This window comes from Bemisia tabaci, chromosome 7, assembly GCF_918797505.1.
Source record: "Bemisia tabaci chromosome 7, PGI_BMITA_v3".
Taxonomy (NCBI): Eukaryota; Metazoa; Arthropoda; class Insecta; order Hemiptera; family Aleyrodidae; genus Bemisia; species Bemisia tabaci.
Window position 1 is genome coordinate 9847841 of NC_092799.1, and position 21006 is coordinate 9868846.

At 42.4% G+C, this 21006-nt stretch overlaps 1 protein-coding gene across 2 annotated transcripts in view; it reads right to left on the reverse strand.

Annotated features, from left to right (window-relative positions):
• The window catches only part of Cph (BCL11 transcription factor chronophage), a 156824-nt gene that overhangs the window by 105826 nt on the left and 29992 nt on the right, over window positions 1-21006 (reverse strand). The window contains exon 2 of one of the 2 annotated variants that reach the window (XM_072303026.1): window positions 7020-7091. The exons of the other annotated variant lie outside the window; for it this stretch is intronic. Within the exon in view, the coding sequence (XP_072159127.1) occupies window positions 7020-7056 (37 nt within the window). The 5' untranslated portion in view covers window positions 7057-7091. The remainder of the gene's footprint in view (window positions 1-7019; window positions 7092-21006) is intronic. 2 annotated transcript variants of the gene reach the window in all.

A 21006-nucleotide genomic window follows, 5' to 3' on the forward strand; every position in this document is an offset into this window, starting at 1 on the left:
ACAGCGCGGTTCGGCGGCGAGGGGGCCTTGGTACTTGGAGGGAGGCGATCCGTAGCGTCCCCATCGGAATTTTTAATTGTGCGTAACAGCTCATTGAGCGAAAACTAAATTGCGTCCGCCGACCCCCCTTCCCCCCCTCCCCCTTCCCCCCTCCCCCTTCCCCCACACCTCCCCCGCGGGAAAAACAATGCCCCGGGTCGTTTAACTCGTCCGATACCCAGCCCTCCTACGCAAAACGGCAGTAACTCCACTTCTTCGTGAACCTCGAGGCGCGCAAGCGCACACATCAACCACATCTCGATCTCGAGATGGAGTTACTGTTCTTTGCCGTAGTATGGTTTACACTCCTCCCGTCCTTGGGCAAATCTCACGCCGGGCCGTCGGCCAATCATCGATCACCGTGGTTTTGCGAAATCGGGCGGAATTGGACGTGAGGAATTCTGGGATTTGCATGATTTGGCAACGTGGTGTTGTGTGCGTGAGCTTATGGCTTTGCGGTTGACGCGGCCGATCGCGGATCAAGGTGCAGCTGCTTTTCAGCGCGCCGCTTTGGGTGTCGCCACGGCCCGCGGCCCGCGGTGGCGCCCTCTGGCCGGTGGACGGGGCTCCAACTGGCCCCTTGGAGAAAAAGTTCGATCGAATAGGCAAAACATCAGATGAACTTTCGTTTTGATGAAAAAATTCAAAGTGAAAGTTTCATTTGAGCAAAATGAGTTCGGTATCTCTACGTTCGCTAACTCCCAATTCACCTTACTAAAAAGAAGAAAAAAAAAGAAAAAAACTCTTGGATGCAGACTGCAGAGTCTAGACTCTTACAAAATATGACGAGAAGAAGTATCCTTGACTCAATTGGATTATTACTTGAATCGAGGACAAAGCCTTTTAATTTCAGCGGATTTCATATTGATTAAAGCACAAATACGATCGAATCAAAAGTATTTTTTCTTGTCAAATATTTTTTAAGAATTTGGACTCTGAATCCAAAAGACTTTTTGCAGTGCTCAGGGATGGAGACCCGAGTGATGTTCTTTTTAAAATTCGTGGTTAGTTTTGAATGGTCAAAAATTAGATGGCCCACGCCAAAATATAAAAAAAAAACAGTCTAAAAAAACCAAGTGATGAAAGCGAGGGAAAAGTCTTTGTAAACTCACGCCTGTAAATTTTCAAAAAGCTCCAAAATTCATAAATATAGTATGCAGGGACGTAAAACCAAAGAATGCAACGAAAAATAGTAACTGAGCAGGTAATTTTTTAGGACTGAAATACTGAATATCTTTCCGCGGCAGGGAATCAAGATGGCGGGTCCTGTGCCCTCAGTGGACGGCCACAGAAAACAATTCGTATGATTCAGGAACGAATAAAAACCGAGCAAAAAAGAGAGAAGGAAAGAGATATAAAAAACAACGGCGCATACACGAACAAAAGAATACATAAATAGGATTGTGAGGCAAGAAACCGAAATCCACCTCGCAGCTTTGTCTATGAGCCCTCGATTTTTTATCCGAAGAGTTTTCTCCGCATGCTCGTTTTTCATCTGGTTTCTTTCCCCTACCTCTGGTCCTCGCCCCTCCCAACTCTTTTTTTTGGCCGTCTTAAATCCGGCGTCCGGTATTTTTTCGAGCTTTCAAACTCGATGACAGCCATTTTGTTGCCTCCTCCGTGGAATAATTACACCCATGTGACACTAGGTTTTATTCTTGCGCACTTAGACGTGTGATCCAGGACGGGAACGATTTCAAACTCGTCAAACTGGTAGGAGTTGATGCCTCGAAATAATTTCAACGGATTTTACCGCGAGGAAAATTTATGGAATTTGATATTGATGGCCAACGTGCAAAACCATGTGTTGCGACGTTTTAAAATTTGTATAATTCCTATTTTATTTTTTGTGGGAGAAACAAGCCAACTTCAGAACTTGAAATTTATAAAGAATGTAATCTGCTGACACGAAAGAATGACCTGGGGAGATTTCAAGAAATTTCGTCCACTGGTTTAAAAAAGAAAAGAAAAAAATGAGGTTTGCCAGGAGGTCTGTGACGTTGCAAACGGAGATACGCGCTTTCTTACTTTTGCAATCAATATGTTTTTTCTATTTTTGTACTGTTTTATCGTATTAGCTTTTCATATCTAGCTTTACATTAAAATTCTGATAAAGTTACAACACAGGAGCGAATCAAGATCGATTTATATTCACTTTAGAGCATCAACTTAAGTAAAAACCCGAAAAAACGCAGAATTTAAGAAATAGGTGATGTATTGAGCCAGAAATGACTAATTTCTGACAAATTACTAGACTTCATCGAATTATTCTTTGAAATTACAGGAAAACACAACTTTGATTTGAAAAGAAAAACGAAGATTCCCGCTTGTGCTTCGTTTTTGATTACTAATGCAGCCCCCCACAAACTAAAAAACGACGGTTCATTTCAGCAGTTGGCGTTTTTTTTACACAGTTTTAACCCGGGAAACTCTGAGGTTCATTAATTCGAGACGAGCAGAAAAAAGAGAAAAAGTAAGAAAAAATAGGGGGGGGGGGAGGGTGTGAGAATTTTGTGCAGCTATTCAAATTTCATCAAAACTTCTCCAAAAGAGAGCATAAAAAATTGAACAAGATTTCCGAATAAAAGAATGAGAACGATCTATACTTCGAGGGAATATGGGGAAAGGGAGAGTGGGGCAATTATACCACTCGCCAATGGAATATTAATTTCTGATTTTTAAATCTAAAATAGTTGGTGGCACTTCGTATGTCACTATATAACATGTTTAAGAGGGGGAAACCGCTGCGCAATATTTCCATTTTTCTTATTTTTTCCGAGGCATACGTGCACGTAATTAACCTAAGTGCGCAGCATCCGATCCTCTGCCCTAGCACGTATTTACCCACGTTGCCAAGTTCCTGATAAATTCGCACATTTTACATAGAATTATAGAGGATAAAATCCCGAGTTTTCCCATGATTTCACAATTAACTCTTAGTCTACGTTCACCGCATGTTTGATTCGCGCCAGTGTGACCTTTGGCTCCCTGCGTTGTGGAACACTGCCGTGCTACGGAAAAACGCCGTATGAACGTCCGAGAGTTGCCAAATTTCCTCCAGAGAAACGTTTTTTTTTGGGGAAGCTATGAATATTTTTCTTTGAAATTTTCAGGAACTTTAGGTGAAATTGTGAACATAATTATCTGGAAAATTGGAAGAAAAATATCTGCAAATTTTCCCGAAAATTCGTGATTTATCGAAGGAAATTTGGCAACGCCTGAAGGTTCATACGGCGTTTTTCCTTAGTACGGCAGAACAGGCTACTGCGTATGCAAGCTCTCAATATCATGTAAAAAAGTCGGAAGGATATCCTGCCAAAGTAGGCCAAAGACGCGCTGAGAGTGGATTTTTTCTTTGAAAATCGTTTATGCCTTCCTGGAAAACTCAACGATTGCAGTTTTTCTTCGTACTCGTATGTCAATCTGCTCAAAGGTCACCCCTTAACTTGAAAAGATTTCTGAGAAAATCAAGTCCCCAAAAAGCCTGAAAAAACCTTTTAGTCTCAGCGCGTGTCTTGAAGGGTTTGCTTTCAGCGTAAAAAATGAAATGAAGAACAATGTAGGTTTTGCGCGATTTTATAGAGGTGATTTTCGTGCAATGTCACCTCAACAAAGTCTAGGTGCCCATTACCTATCTGGTGTGCGACAACCACTCATTACATTATGCTTTGACCTTTTTTTTTTTCTTGAATGACGGCGTTTTGAATAATCGTGTATCGACTTAATGACGGCGAGGGGACCTTTGTAAAGTCCCACCCAGCAAAGAAAAACGTCGCGTGAAAATTCGAAGTTGCCGAAGTTGATTCAGGTAAGATAAAATTTTTTTTGAAAACTTGAGAATGTTCTCCATTGAATTTGTAAGAGAAATTCATTTGAAATTGCATTTAGTGTATTCTAAAGTGTCGGAAGGAGATATGTATAAATCTCTTGCGTATAATAATTTTACTTAGGGAAATTTGGCAACGTTTGACGGCTTAAACGACGTTTTGCTCGGCTCGGCGTAAACTATGACGAAGCTGAACCTTAAACTTTGGAAAAAAGGCCGGCAAAAACCCTAACGGCCTAAAATGCAAATCCGGGATCTCACGAGATTTCAGGAAAATTCGTGCTCGTGTCTTTGGGTTACTACATGATTAGTGCTAATGTACTACGATTGATGTCATATTGCAAGATGAAAGGTGTGAGCACTTCACGTGATTTTGCTTTTAAACTCAACTTTTTAGCAGTCTCGAAAGGTCACATGAAGATTGTGAGTTTCCGCGATAAACGCCAATCGGACAAATCCCCTCCATTCTGTTGATTTTTCATCAATCCGTCCAGTTGCGTGGCGTGCTTTGCGATATATCCATTGATCCGCCATTTAAACCTATGGAAAAGGATCGATAGACAGGGTGTTTGCATCGAACGCCTCAATAATCGATTCTTTACCGTAGCTTCAAATGGGGAAATATCGATAATCGATCATTCACGCCTCGCCACTGAATCCGTCGTTCCCCGGACGAAGGGACGTAACTCCATTCAGAGGTTGCAAAATTGACTTAAAATAAATTTTTTTTCAAGAATGTACTGTGCAATTGTTGTCCAAGATTCTTGATCCTTTCCTGAGATCATAAGAAAAATCAGTGATATTTTCAGTAAGAAACGCCCAAGATTCTCCTGATAAAAATATACAATTTGCGAGAGGAAATTTGGCAACTTTGAAATGTAGTTATGTTCTTCCATGGAAGGAACGACGAATCTTGGCCACAAGAACATTACATCGGGTGAAAACTAGTTTTCGTATCAAATTTTTATCATACTCATACTGTGAGTTTTCAATCGATCACAGTTGCAAGAATGCCTATTCTTTTAATGCTGAAAATAATGTACAAAAAAAGCTGCGCGCAATATACTGGAGGAGTAATATTCCATCTGCTTTACGCGCATCGTATGATACTGATTGTGAGCTCATACACGATTTCAGTGATGAAGCAATAAGATGCGAAGAGTATTGCCTCAAGTTATCTTCAAAGGCGCCGACAATCTCTTACGTTACACTGGATGCTTGAGCACCAAGCAGTCTCGTAATTTTGTAATATTAACTCGAGAGCTCTAAATTTTATTAAAATAAACACAACTCGGGGCTCATTCGCCGATATCATTTGGGCATGTTTGTTCCTCATGCACTTAGCCAAAAACCGCAGTCCCACATCAGGATTGTACCGTAAATACGTTGTTTTTACTAACGCCGATGGCATTACGTTCCTCTCTGATCTCTTCCTGTGTTCATGAGCAACATTGTCTGCAAAAAACTCGCGAATTTTAAAAATAGAAACAAAGAGTCCTTAATAGAACAATTAGCAGATTATCGGAGCATCCCCACTTCCGAACGGGCTGAGCGCGTGGCGTGATGGCAGGGTTGCCAGAATGTGTGAAATAACATGATATATTTTACATTGGGTTATCTACGAAAAGGTGCTGAATCTGAGCACAGTCTGGCAAAAATGCGTGATAGCTATATGCCTCTCGAGGGTCATGAACGAAACTCAAGTATGCTCGTTACAGAGCAACTATCAGAATTGAAATTCGGGTGACTAATGGTTTCCGATTTCATAACTTGGCGGGAAAAGACGGAAATAGGTTGTCACTATCAGCGGCTGTTTACTGTGCGTGAAAACGGACCTTATTCCACACAGGTAAACTTTTAGGAGAGCTTTATCCTAAGGCCCTACTATTTTCGAACGGCTTTTGCTCGAAACTCGGTTTTCTCAACTAGTAAATTTAAACAACCATGAGTCCCATTTGGTTTGAAATTCTTGGGCGTTTCTCTCTCCAAAATGTTTCTAAGACACTCCTCAACTCTCTCGTATCAATATTAGATTTTTAACGTCCAACTAGGGTCTTTTTCCCCGCGAACGCTGACATTTGCGAACACGGGGAGAAAACATTGGTTCCACTCAGCTCACATTAAAATTCGAGACAAGCGAAAAGCTAAGATTTTCCTTCATTTTCGCGCGATACCACAAACTTACTCCGGAGTTCGAACAGTTGCGCGCTGGATTTCCACGTTTAACATCGCGAGCGCAACATTTACATAAAGAAAACTTTGGTATTTTGTAAAGTCTCCGATCCAGGTAACGGAAGTTGGTCCTAGGAAGTATAATTCAGTTGAGGTAACTGAGTTCGAAGTCTTTGGCAAAGAGCTTAAATCTTTTTAGCACGTTTGGTTGCCTGATACAAAATTCGGTTTCTAGGACAAAAAGCTTTTGTTTCTCCGTTACACTGAAAAAAAATTTCGGTGTATTTACTAAGAAAAGGGTAAAATTACCAAGAATTCAGGGTTCTATTTGATCCCAGTTTTTTCTTGGTAAAATTACCATTTAGGAATTGGTAATTTTACCGTAAAATCTCGGTAAAATTATTGAACTTTCTCGGTAATTTTACTGGACCTTGGTAAAAACGCCAATATTTTTTATCGACTGTGGTAGAATTACTGAGATAAAATGGCGAAGTTACCGGGAATTGATTACCAATAAAAGTGGTTTTCTTACCTGAAAAAAAAACCCAGTAAAAATACAGGTTATTAGATAAGCTTACCAGTCTGTCGTGATAAAATTACCAATAATTGGTAAAAAAAGTGAGATGGTAAAGGTACCAACGGACCTTGGTAAAAACGCCGAGAATTTTTTTTTCAGTGTATAACAGGGACAACGGCTATACGTGGTGTTTTCCGTTCATTTTCAAATTTTGCGCCAAGTTTTGAAATCGATGACTTTCAGTTGCCGCAATTTTGTACAGCGTCTCTCGGAAGAGCAGACCTGCGTTACTCACCTAGAGTGTCCCCTTTCGAGTGCTTGCGGAAGGATAACGCCGCCGTTATCTGAGCGTTATCCTTCGGCCGGGAGAAATAAGCGGCAGGGAAGATGAGAGAGGGGCCGACAATGACTTTAATGGCTGTGACAAGTCGTTAAATGTTTACCGAAGAGATAATTCGGTCTTACCTCTAGACGACCTCATGACTCCGCAGGTTCGGCACATTAGTAATTAGCTCAGATAAGGGTCCGGATACTAACCTGCAACAGAAAGATAAGTTTTTTTTTAGAATCGCCTGTTGGAATTCCGTTCGGAGAAATTTAGGGAAGGTTGCCCACAGTGGAATTTCTCATCTTCCCTGATGATGCAATAATTTTCAGTGCACGCGTTAAAATAGAAAAAAAGGATTTGATCAGCATCCTCAAGACTAATTTTAACGCTAAAAATGATCAGTATTTTTAAATACATTTTAGGAACCATTGAGTACCCCAGAATTTTGATAAAAATCAGGGAATGGAAGAACTACGACGCAATATCACATTCTCAGAAATGTTTGTCCTGTAGTTCTCATGATCACTGAGATCAAATACACGTGCAGTTGGCCGATTCTCATAAGTAGAGTGGACTGAATTAAGCAGAAGAGAGTCGAGTGATATTTTAGGGAAAAAATGAGTCGGAAATAATTTTGATTCTCCATCGAGTAAATGTTTCTACGTATCCTTCCGCCGGAAAGCTTCCCGTGAAATTCTGGTTCTAATGAGAAAATTTTCGTTTTCCCAGAAATGTCGGATGATATTTGAGATTTCAAAATGACAAGCTAAGAAACTTTCAGGAATTTTTCATCACGACGGAAGTTTTGAAAAGCTTCCCGAAATTCCAGTACTAACGTGAAGTTACAGTTTCCGCAGACTTTAAAATCATACTGGCAAGCAATTAAAAATTTCGGGAATTTTTTGATCTTCTATCGAGTAAATGTTTCTACGTATCCCTCCGCCGGAAAGCTTCCCGTGAAATTCTGGTTCTAATGAGCACATTTCAGTTTTCACGGAAATCTCGGATGACATTTGAGATTTCAAATCGAAGCGAAAGTTTTAAACAACTTTCCCAAATTCCAGTTCTAATGATAGAATGGTTAATTTTCATGCATGTGAACGTCAGGCAAATATTTATGGTTTTTAAAAGACATATCTTAAAATTTTAAAAACATACGCAATAAAGAAATTCGAGATTTCTAATCATAACTAATGAAGCGCTTATGGCGAAAAGATATCAACTCTGAAACAAAAATTCAGGAGACAATAAAAACCACACACGAGGCAGAAAAGGATTATTTTCCGTCAAAAATTCAATTTTGAAAAAAGAAATCCGACCTCGCACTTTTTCGAAATAAGCGCTTCAAATACCATGCGAAGCCAAAAGGGATTACACATCAGATCAGGAAACAATACCCGGTTATCTGTAAACGAAATGACCGTTGCCCGAACTGAAGCGTAAAAAAGGTCGGCCTTGACCTTTGTGGGTCGAAAGCGGCGCACTCCTCAAACAAACTAAGCCAAACAAGGAACAAAAGCGCGCCCGAACCAGATAATTGAAAGGCCGGTAAAGGCGCACACGCCAGGGACATCCCTGCCCATCCGCAGCTCATTACGGCACGCGAAGGGACAACCCTTTGGACCCGTCGCGCCGCCACGCGCCGGACAGGGACAGTTTATCTCCTGTCATCTTCTCTCGTGTCCACTTTTTTACCGTCGATGTAATCCTCCTGTTAGGCGGGACAAAGCCCTGACCATCCCTTCCGCATGACTCTTCACTCGATTGTTCCGGGACGGGTCATGTCCCTGTTTTTTCCGCGCCGGGTTTTGTTCGCGGATCCCTTTGAAATCACTCCCGCCTCTGCAGGGATCCTTCACCGCAGAGTGGATGGCCACTTGTTCTATACGTTTTAGAGCGCGATTTTTATCGACTGGTGATAAGACCCTTTCTTCCAGCCCTCATCTTGTCCGTCAAAGTGGCGCTGTGAACTTTTGAAGAATGTCTGGTGATTATTTTACAGGAAGACGGCGAAGAAGGGTATGGGGTATGTTTTCCTGCAAAACATACATGAGAATTTTACGAGCCTGAACAGGAAATAAAAACAAAAAAATAAAAAAATGATGTCCAAATTGGTTCCTTTTAGCATACACCCAAATAGAGAAAGAAAATTTTCCATTTTATGAATGAAAAACTTAAATTTTTTTAAAAAAATTAAAATTAAGAATCAAAATTTTATAAACGAGAAATGAAAGGAAACTTCAACAGACAAACTCCTTGTCCACGACAGAACCTTGGTTCAAATTGGGGAGAAAGTGAGAAAAAAATAATGATGCCCAAATTGGTTCCTTTTAGCATACACCCAAATAAAAAAGAAAATTTTCCATTTTATGAATGTTAAAAAATTAAATTTTTAAAACAAAATAAAATTTAAAACCAAAATTTTCTAAACACGAAATGAAAGAAAACCACAACAGACGGACTCCTTGTCAACGAGAGTACCTTGGTTGAAATCGGAGAGGAAGTGCGGTAGGACAAATACACTTCGTGAGCGGAAGAGGTCATCGGAAAAGGCGAGAATCATCCATCGATGACTCAGCGAGGCCCGGCAGTGGGAACTCTCGAAAAAAAAGGTCTCCCAAACGAGAAACATGCCCAATTAAACCAACATGGTGGAGCCCCCTTTTCCCGAGTTTTCCCCGGCCCAGACACTGACCCATAACGAGCGAATTAGCCCGATGCTCAGTGACCAAAAACAAAGACAGGGCACCGCGCGGCCCCCGATTCTAATTCAATTTCCAAGGGCTAATTGTGGGATAATCACTTGGCCATTGAGCCGTGAGAGGGTGCCAACGCGCCCCCGTTGCCGAAATTCCCCGATTCCGACAGGAAAACGTATTGTACGCCGGAAATCTGGCAACAATATGGTATCGTCAATCGTAGATCCTGCTCCGATCACCCAAATCGATTCTTTCCTCCGTTTCCTTCCCCTGGTTAAATACACAGGTCCCCCAGCTTTTTTTCTTCTTCTTTTTAGGTTAGGTCCGGACTTCTTTCTGGTTTTTTCCCCCGAGGCGCTTCTGTCTGTCGGTGACGGTACTGATTGTGGGAATTGAAGACCGACAAAGTTGTGCTCGGAGGACACGCTTTGACCAGGCACGTAGGACCTAACCTATAAATTGGGGAAATGGGAGTGGTGAGGAAAGGGGGGGGGGGGTAAAAAGAGCCCTCGAACCGCAACATTCAGAACCTACATGAGCTTAGCGATAAAGTTATTTTCACTGTGTTCATCAGGCAAGGGCCTACCCCAGGGTCAAAACTTTTTCGCAACGTTGAAAGTTCGAGGCCACTTGATACATACTACGGCGTAAAATCATGCGTCATACATACTTCACGCATCAAACGAATGTTTTAAACAGACTTTTCCACTGTGATGCTCTAAAAAAAGTCGTATGCACTAAAAATAAGAGTAAAAAATTTGGAGGATACTCCATTTCTAGTCGGACCGAGTTATCAGAGACGAACAAAGTTTTTTTGGTCTCTCAAAAACGACTTAACTACGATTGATTTCCCTGCAGAAATAACCGTTTTTACAAACTCGTCTTATTTTTCTTGCGATCCATTTGAAAGGTCTGCACGATAAAAACGCCAGCAGACGCTCGCCAGAGATACGGTTTTTGCTGAAACTACCACATGTTGACCTTTACAGCTTAAAATGTATCGGATTTCAGCAGTTCTCAAAAGACCTGCCTCGTGTGGAGCCTCAACCTCATGGATAGCTGTTGATTTTGACTGAAAAAGCGCACGGCCAACTAACATTTTTAGATGGAAAAGAAAAAAACATGGCAGACCTTATTTTTTTTGCAGAACTAACACCAGTCACACTTAAATTATCAGATCTACTGAATTTTTTGTCCACCGTAGGTTTTTAAAGCATTTGATGTCAAACCCTCAGACATCCAAGTCTACTTATCTATACTTTTTTACAGGGGAAAAGAAGGCAAAGGAGGAAAATACAGGATGGCATAAAACGTAAGAAAAAAATGAAAAATTGGAGATTTCAGTGAAATATTTCATGAAATTTCCAGAAATTTCACAAGGCTTCGAAATAGCTCACATTTTTCAGGGGCTAGAGTATGCAACCCGCACTCAAACACACAAAACTAGAAGAAAGTCTTAGTTTTTACATTTTGCGAAACATGAAAAGGAGCCGATATTTTTCAGAAATTTCTGAAATTTCATGAAAAATTTCAGGTGAACTTTCAAGATTTTATTTTTCATGGAATTTTGCCCCCCTGGGAAAATACATTTAATTAAATCGTAGGCATCTCTCTTGGGGTGGGGGTTTTTTTTTTGGGGGGGGAGGGGTGTCCTAACGATATTAGGTCTCAAGGGCGACTTTGGATTTTCACACCTTCTGTCTCCAAAACCCTCTTGCCGGCGACACATTAAACACCCGGAAACCGGGCGAAAACCCTGGGAGCCTTAGAGCAGCCATTTATGGCCCTTAGTTAAGCGAGGAACAGTTCTTGGCCTCGCAGTTACGACCTCACCGATGACTGAAGAGTTACAGCGCTCCCAACTCCCCGGCGAAGTTGGTCCGCAAACGGCTGAAACGGCCCTCGGCGGCGCTAAATTAGCTCATCGTGACAGTGAAAATAAATAAATTTCCCTCCAACAACCCCGAGCACCCCATTCGCACGTAAGAGCACGGTCATTCGGTGAAGTGCTCGCCGCTGCGAGGTGGGGGTGGGGTCGCGGGGCGCGTCAAGTTGAGGCTCTGGAATGAAAGTGTCACGTAGTATTTCAGCGGGGAAAGTAATTTCGCGCCTGGTTGCCATATTACTCTAGCGCTCTGCCGTCTTCAGGAAAAATCCCGTAAGAACCCCTCAACGTTGCCAGGTTACTTGTTTTAAGAACGAATTTAACGGTGGATTCTTGATTTCTTTTTAGTCTGATTTTTTTGGAGAATTTTCCCGAATTCAATGTTTGAGAGGGTTGCGAGGAAAATATCCATACATTTTCGTAAAAATACTTCTCTACCTGGAAAAATATGAAAATATTCTGATGTGGTGTTGATCCTTATCGTGACAGTGCTGTCATGCTGAGGTAATTCACGCATATTCAAAAGTCGTCGAATTTCTTCCAAAGAATTGCTAATTACCGTTAAGAGATTGGTACATTTTCCTTTTCGTTGAGAGGGATAGTTGTAGAATCTACTCGGAATATTTTAAATTTTCGTTCTCCAAACATTTAACATGAATTTTAAATTTAATTTTCATTCTTTAAAGGGTAAGTAAGTAAAGTGAGTGAGTAAGTAAGTAAGTAAGTAAGTAAGTAAGTAAATAAATAAATAAGGCACTATATTCCTGATATGAGAAGAGTAGTTGTGCAATCTTAGCAGCATTCGACGGCACCGAGGATATTTTGAGTTTTAACACTTCAGACTTTTTAAAATTAACAAGTTATCGACGAAATTGACGACATTGAAATGCTCATACGCCGTTCTTCCTCGGCACCGCAGCTTGAGAAATCGTTGAAAATTTCGAGAGATCAAACTGCACAACGGAACACGAGAGGCATCGATTCGATTAGAAATGTATCGAAAGGTCGAAATTCGATTTCCGCCGTAAGAGACGTTAAAAGTATCGATCAACGACTTCCAAATCGGAGCCGGAAGTGGCTCAACGTTTTTATACCTGGAGCGCGGATGGGATTAGTCTGGCGCGGGGCCAATCGTCGCCTACGAGACATAAGGGCGTAACTACACTCTGCAATGAACCCTGCTTTTCATAAAATCCAATGCTTTTCCGGGCTCATCTCAATGTGTAATTACGCCCCTACGTCAGCCGAGCGACGCAATGTAGGGGGTGTCACAATTTCTCCTAGAGAAAGGGTGGCCGTGTTATATGCGTCGACAACACCTCGATGGAACCGCTCGGGGTCCTTAAAATATACGTCTAAATAAAGACGAGCTTGGAGTAAGAGCTGAAACGACAGCGGCGCGGCGCCCAGCGCACGGACGCCACGGACGACTCGACCGCTGAAAACCGCCGGCCAATTTGACGCCGAGAGAGAAACGCCGTGGAACAAATTTTCCAGCTCAGTCGCGCATTTCGTCACTCTCTTCATAAAAGAACGTAACTGCATTTCAATGTTGCCGAATTTCCCCTCGCAAATTGCATTTTTACCGGGAGAATCTTGGGCATTTCTTCTCTTTGTTACGAAAAAACGAAGATGAAAATTCAGTCTGAATTTCGCCGGTTTTTGTGAGGGAATCTGAAGGAAAATTGGTGCGATTCTCAAGAATCATTTCAGAAAAAACATATCATCGTTCTTCTCAGAAAGAACGCAACTGCATTTCAATGTTAACAAATTTCCCCTCGCAAATTGCATTTTTACCGGGAGAATCTGGGGCATTTCTTCTTTTTGTTACGAAAAAATGAATATGAAAATTCAGTCTGAATTTCGCCGGTTTTTGTGAAGGGAATCTGAAGGAAAATTGGTGCGATTCTCAAGAACCATTTAAAAAAAAACACATCATCGTTCTTCTCACGACAGGACGCACCTACATTTCAACGCTGAAAAATTTCCCCTCGCACATAATGCATTTTTACCGGGAGAACCTTGGGCATTTTTGACTAAAAATATCACCGATTTTCCCCTGGTCTCTATAACTTTCCACCGAGATTTCCCCGAATGGGGGTCAGGGCCCGACCTCGGGGTTAGAGAGCCGTCGTCGGGTGACCCAGCGCACTTGATTGGAAATCAATTGTCGCCGCCGAGGAACTCATTAGCGGGCACAGTTACAATTAACTGTACAGCCGTCTTTACGATAATTATCGGTACGGGCCCTGGAGAGGGGGGTGGGAGGAGGTAAACGGACCGAAAACCAATCGGATGTCGAATCTCCTGTCATTGAAGCGAACGATTCATGTGGATCGTCAACGGAGTTCGTTTTCGTCTCTTCACTGTCCCCTGGGGGGGAGGGGGAGAGACAGAAAACAGGGTCACAACACCGGAAAAGAAAATGTAAAAGGTGTGATCTTGAGAGGAAGTTTCGTCTCGTTGTCTCGGACGACGCTCATCCAGTGGCGTGGCGTGCTTTGCGATATATCGATTGTTATACCATTTAAACCCATGGAAAAGGATCGATAAACAGGGTATTCGCAGCGAACACCTTAATGATCGATTCTTTACCATAAGTTTAACAGGCAGAACAATCGATGCATCGCAATTCACGCCACGCCACTGCGCTCATCTCTGTTTGGAACGCAGTGGGGAGGAATTCATGATTCTTCAGTTTGAACTTACTGACCACCTATCATACATCTGCGGCCTGATAATTGCAAAAAAAAAAAAAAAAAAAAAAAAAAAAAAAAAAAAAAAAAAAATACGGGCTGTATAGACATACTGCATCTACGTGGACACCTCGGACTGACTTTCAAACTTAGTTGTTTTGAGATACTTCACGCTTTAAAGACAACATGTTTGAAATATAAGTGTAGAGGCTTTAATATAGAATGATGTTAATACATTGTGATTTCCTGGCGGTTAAATTCGTTACCGATCGAATGCTCGTGACCAAAAATGAAACAGTACCCTCCTCCCTCTCCAACCGACGCTTTTACTCCCAACGGACCAGCCCATGCGAGAAATCAACAAGACATTGAGCCTCGCGCTTCCCTGAAATATTTAAAAACCAAAGTCCACCAGAAAATCGATAAAACAGGCTCCCGTACCAAGATGCGTGTCGCAAAAATCACATGTCCTCTCGCACAATTAGACGTCTCTATTTTGCTACATCGAGCATAAACGGCGTATTCGGCTGGTAATCCTACCGGAGTTTCGCATTTCTCGCCGGCCTGATCGTATAAATCACGGCTGTACGCTTGAATTAATCCTTCAAGATCGCGACGAAAGGGTCCGTGCCGCATGCGAGGTGACAATGGGCCCCGCTTTGCGCTGCTTTGCATACAAATATAACGGATGCCGGATACAGGATAAATGCGAGGACGGGTTGACGAAAACGCGTGCGGATGTATCGCGGACCGGTTGGCAATTCGATTGGCCGCGGCACAATACATCGGACGTTACGAATACAGGACGGACTATACATGAGATGGGCGGGCGCGGACAGTGGGGTGGCGACTCAATCGAGGGGGGTGTCAGGGGGCTGCCCTCGCAGTTTCCGAGCGGTCCGCCAGGAGCGCTACCATCGCAACACACGCTTCGAAGACCCCTCCGCGCACGAGATCCGAACTTCGTGAATTTGAATTGAAACGCGTTAAGCAGAAAGGATCCAAGCCACATTAGGTATTGCCAAATTGAATTGGGCAATCTAATCTTTTACAAGAAGACGTTTGTATGGATTCCTTTGAAAATTTTAGGGATTTTGCTTCGCGCTATGAGAAAATTCACTGAACTTTGCATGAAAATCTGCAGAGCCGTTTTCATGTAAAACATTAAATTGCCCATTTAGCATTTTAAGCCCAATTTAGCATTAGCTGATGTGACTTGGTTTCTTTCTGCTGAACGCGATCCAATTTCTGGTTCGGTTTAGAAACAGCGTATTTATCATTATTTGAATAATATTGAAGAAATTGTAGCTCCTAATCGCAAAATTTTCTCTAAATAAGTTCTTCCTTTTTGTCTACTCAGTCTAAATCTTTGTCTATCAATGCCGATAACCAGCCCTCTGGTTTTCTCTGACAGTCGGAATATTCCACCTCCGATTCAAGCTCAGAGAACCCGAGCGGGGAGCGAATTAAAACAGCAGTGCCGACGCATTTTCCATTTCATCAGGGACCCATCCCTGGGAGCTTTCCTGGGTTTCCGATAGCCGTCAATCAAGGGGCACGAAGCGGGCTCGGCGGGGGGTTTCCGGGCGGTAAAAAGCTCGGACGAGGGACAGCCGGGGCCCGCGTGACGTCACAGCTCGACGGGTCGACGCTCGGTCGCTCGGACGAGGAGTGGCCACACCTAGAACACTTAAGCCGCCGCATTTCCTCGAGTTGACCGGACGCAAACTACTCCCAAATATTATGATTCATTGTTGTACTATTTCACCGCGGCCGGATAATGAGAACGCCGGAACAGGGCCGCCAGCTTTCTCGAGACTCAAGAAAGCACGCTCGAATTGCAGTTCGGAATAGTGGCGTGCACCTTGCCATCGATTCGCGCCTTCAATTTCGGAGGCATACAATTTCACGACACTGGAGTTAAAATAGTTATCTCGTGCGCCTTCCTATTCATATGAGAGACTTCATTAGAGTTCAACAAAAACACAACGTCATCGCCAGACGGGATCAATCGATTCGCCTTCAATTCAGGGGGCATACAATTTCACGACACCGGAGTTTGAATAGTTATCCGCGCCTTGCTATTTTGGACAAAGTTCATAATCAGAAAGGAATCAACCCATATTAAGTTGAAACTGAGAGAAGGAGATTTGAAGTTTTATTCCTGCATAAGGCTCAATGTAAAAAATAAATTTAACCCCTCTTTTCACAAAAAATGTTGGTTTAATAGACTTTAAGTGTTTGGCAGGAGAAAACATACGGCTAGTGAAACTCAAAAACATTCTTGACTCAATTTTTTCGAAAAAGTGAGTTTTTTCCTTCCTGATATGGTTAACATTGTGATCAAGGTGGGTTTACAGCGATTTTCCATGAAGTATCATAATTTTTTTTCTTCAAACAAAGAGTAAAATCCAGAGGTAAAACTGTGGAAATCGATCCTTCAGAGCGATTAAAATGATTTTCAATAACAAAAAGTGCAAAATACACGAGGAAATATTATGCGAGTTTTGTAAATATGGTAGCTTTGTACTTTAAAGTTTGTTAACATTATAGAAATTTTTCTTTTGTATTTTGTTTCATTGTATAGAAGGAAGAAATACGATATCCTGAAAAATAATTGCTTTAAAATTAAGAACCGTTTTAAATAGTTGCGGAGAATTTTGGCAACACCGCTCCGGATGGCGACCCGCAGTTGGAGGAAGAGAGAGAAGAGGGAGCAAAGAAAGTGAGAGAGGAGGCACAATACTGAGACAGAGGAGCTTTCATTAGATCTGACAAGCTGACCTCACCGACGGACGCGTGTGAGTCAGTTCAATCTCCGCGCCTCTTGGGTTTTTATGCAGTGTCACAAACGAATCTAGAGCTCCGAGCAGCGTCCGGTCGCTTCGTAAAACGATTTTTTCGCCCGCATTTCGTTTTTAGAGGACGGCACAGGCGCACCTCCATTCCAAACATAGAGCAATGAGTCAACGAGCGAAATCCGCCGATTATCCTTCAACTTACGGGGTATGCAATTTGAGCGGCACAGAGACACGAATAGTTATCTCAGCGCGCCTTGCAACTGCGGCACTGCGGGGATATTGCGGCATGAGTACGTACCGTGCCGGACTGAAGCGATCGATTTGCCTTCAATTTTGAGGCTATGCAATGTTACCAACACCGAAGTGCGAATAGTTATCTCACAAACTCTGGCTCACCTTGTCGCGAATTTAAGAGAACTGGAAAGCAGTTATTCCGGCATTATTATCGGTCATTTTCTGAACGGCCTCACGGAAAAAGAAGATTGCGACCACAAACAGCAAAGTTGTCATAGTTTTTGAGATAAATTTCTCTTGATTTTCAGCCTTTTCCTTTTTCCCCCGCTTCGGAAACAAACACTAATTTTAGTGTTGCAATTAAACCTGATTTTTGGTTAACTCATGCACAAAATTAAATGAAAATAAGTATTTTGACAGTTATTGTTTAAATAGCATTATTCATTAAACATGCGAAATAGAATTTAGGAATTATTACTAACAGTTTGGGAATATCAGTCAGTTTGAAGATTTGGCAAGTGAACTTAGCTGATCGAGACGAGACATTGACTATTGTATAAAAATAATACACCGACAGAAAACAACCCACGTGTATCCACTTCATTCATTTACCCATTCCAGGAAAATGAATTTAAAAACAGAAAAAAAATCCCATCAGCCCAGTTCCACAAAAAACAAAAGCTCTTAACAGAATACAGAGCACAGCCAGCAGACTTTCGACTTTTCCTCCCACAATGCAATGCCGACACTTCTCCGCACTAGCAGTCAAGGTCAAGGGTTCAAACGCGAAAAAAATCCTCTCAGCTGAATCAGAGCGAGAGAGCATCAATTTTTTCCGAAAAACGTCACGGCGAGGGCAAACAACTGCATCCTCTTCGATTTCTCGCGAAAACCCGTCAAAGCTCACCGGTTCTCCGAAACGACGACGGTCAGAACGGAAAACGTCATCAGTGGCCAATATTTACCCCAACTTTTTCAAGAAAAGCATAAGGCAATTTCGCACACGAACCCCGAAACACCAGTGTTCTTACGTAGCCCAGGGCTCATGAAATCCGATCGTTCACTGCCGTCTCGTTGCGGATCCCCGGTCTGACCATCTGACTCACCGACAAACCGGTTCTCGCTGGGTCCAGCTACTTAGGAAAACAGCAGTAAGTGCGTTTCAGTCTGAGCCGTGGTCATCGCGCATCCGACACCATCCGAGGCTCGAACAGAAAAATACTTACTGTTGTTTTTTCGTTGTATGGGGCGATGTGTCGGCTTTTTGTCTCTCCTCTCCTCGCCGACTAATTTATCGGGGCGAATTTGTTTGAGCCACTGCACAGCATGTGCAGTCGTCGCCTGCGGGACCACCGCACCGATGAGCGGCTTCCGTGGACACTCGCTCCACGTTGAGAAACCGCGTAAATGTAACACTAAATCATGGGTGGGGATGCTGTTTTTGATTATGACGGTATCTGATCGGTTTTTAGTTCCTCGGGTGTATGATTTCACCTGTCTCATTTTGTCTGATACTTTACGCCTTTTCCCCGAAATTAGGTCGATTGCTAACGTTGATTGGGTTAGGTTACATGTCCCAAAAATTGAATTTTTTAAAAGGCAATTCTACTTTTCTTCTTTCCTTGCTAATTTCCCCTTCTTTCTTCCCTACATCTCTCTCTTCAATTTGCCGCCCGATTTCTGAAAAATATCGAAAAAAATTGGACATTTTAAGTAAAAATGCAGGAAATTCGAGAGTTTTTCCGGAATCTTTCGAATTTATTGATACACCACAAAAACTCAATCGATTCATCATTTTTCATATACTTGTGAGGAAGAAAGGAAAGCTTTCTTTAGGCTTCCGTCGATAATACTGCAATACATTTTAAACCAATGCATTTTGTTTTTGAAAGTTGATTGGATTGTTATCTATGCTTTTAATTTACTGCATTCGGATCGAAATAATGTTCAGAGATGGAGTTAGCCTATAGCTGAGTGTCACAAAAGAGAAGTAACAACGTGCAACATTCCGTCTTAATTTCATCCGAGTGGATTGTGAAATGCCGATTTTAACTTCCACGTATTACAAGGATTAAGAGTAATTAATTTTTAATTTGATCGGTTGACAAAGCTTAAAAAATCTCCACCAGATAAGCCAGGATATAAGGGAGTGTAGACCTAAGAATTTTGCCAATCAACGGGTTGTTAATTTACACAATTGACGGACATAATCTCCACACGCGAGGAATGTCAGGGGCTTCCGAACTTGTTAGGGTTTCGCGCGGGAGAATATTGCGAAAGGTCCGATGAAATATGTCACTTGCTGGAGATGGTTTGGACCTTGAGTTTCATGACGGTGAGTGATAGTGACTCATGCCAGCGCGCCGTCTGATTCATCAAAATGGGAAAATGAGAGTTGAAGAAGAGAAAAAAACGGGGAAAAGCCTCTAATCTGCGAATTTGCATAGACTTTGAATGAGAGCTGAAGCTTCTAACCTGGAGGCCTGGTTTTTTTCAATTTTTAGCAACATCATGAATCCTTTTTTTCCTCGTTAAAAATATTAATTGTTCCGCGAAGTGAATGTTTACAAAATCGTACACTCTGTTGAATGATTACTGAAATTTTGGTATTTTTGATCGTGATAAATTAGCAAAATCAACGGAAAAATCAAAATGTTCGGTACGAAGGAGGGTTTGATTTGATTGAACATGGTCGTTGAATATCTGTCCTGTCTTTAACCAGCCACTTAAAATCGATGACTCTTGTTTTGGTTGTTGGTATTAATAAGCAATTACTTCATTAGTGAAAGAAACCATCGTGACTTCACGAAGCCTTCTCCTCCCCCCCCCCCCCCTTAAAGAAAATTGATGGAATTTGAATGTGAGACCGGAGGAAGCGTTTAATGTTTTTGAAAAAATCTCTCGATTCCTAGAACCGTTTCGTTTGGCAAGTAGTGGCGAGACGTGAACGATCTTTAATATTTCCCGATTTGAAACTATTGTAAAGAACCGATTATTGATGTGTTTTTTACGGACACTCTGTTTATCGATATTTTTCCGTACGTTTAAATGGCGGATCAATAGATAAATCGCAAAGCACGCCACGCCAATTTCGGCAGGGAATTCTCATTTCGAGGATTTTATACTCCCGTGCTCGAATTTCCACGGTGCGCTCGGACAACAGAGGCAGAGCTGTGAGCGAGAATCGGATTATGGAGTCCATCCGCGTATGAAAAATAGTGTTCGAGCTGACGCGACAACGTGCGGGGTGGAGGGGGTGCAGGGGGGCGCCGTGGGAAAGAGAATAAAAATAGCTGAGATGTGAGTCCGTCCTGTTGCTAAAACCCCCGAAAGCGACCGTAGCTGGCTTTCCGGTTCCCTCAAGCGAAGAAGGACGCCACCGACGCCGGCCACATAGCGGCGTCGGTGCCGTCGCGACGCTGAGCGGAAGACGGAGAGCTCGGACCAGCGAATCCCGAGAGCGGTGGTGCCGAATGGTTGTGAAAAAGGAGGAGGGTTCGATAAAAATTTCATGGCCATAACGAGGAATTATTATGGGTGTCTCTATCTAATCTCCATGTAAAATCAGTTGATGAAGTCGTTGGGACCCTGTTGATGACGTCATCAATGCGCATGATTTTGGATGCTTCCCTACTGTTCCAGCGATTTTTGGGTATGGCGCAAGTTTTTCAGTTCTTTAGGTTATCTCTGGTCTTGGCAGACATTTCAGCGTGTTTCTGGCTGATGACACCATCATAGAGACTGTTGACAACATCATTGGTGCTTATGTTCTCGGATATGTCATAGGATGTTCTTATCCAGCAGATTAC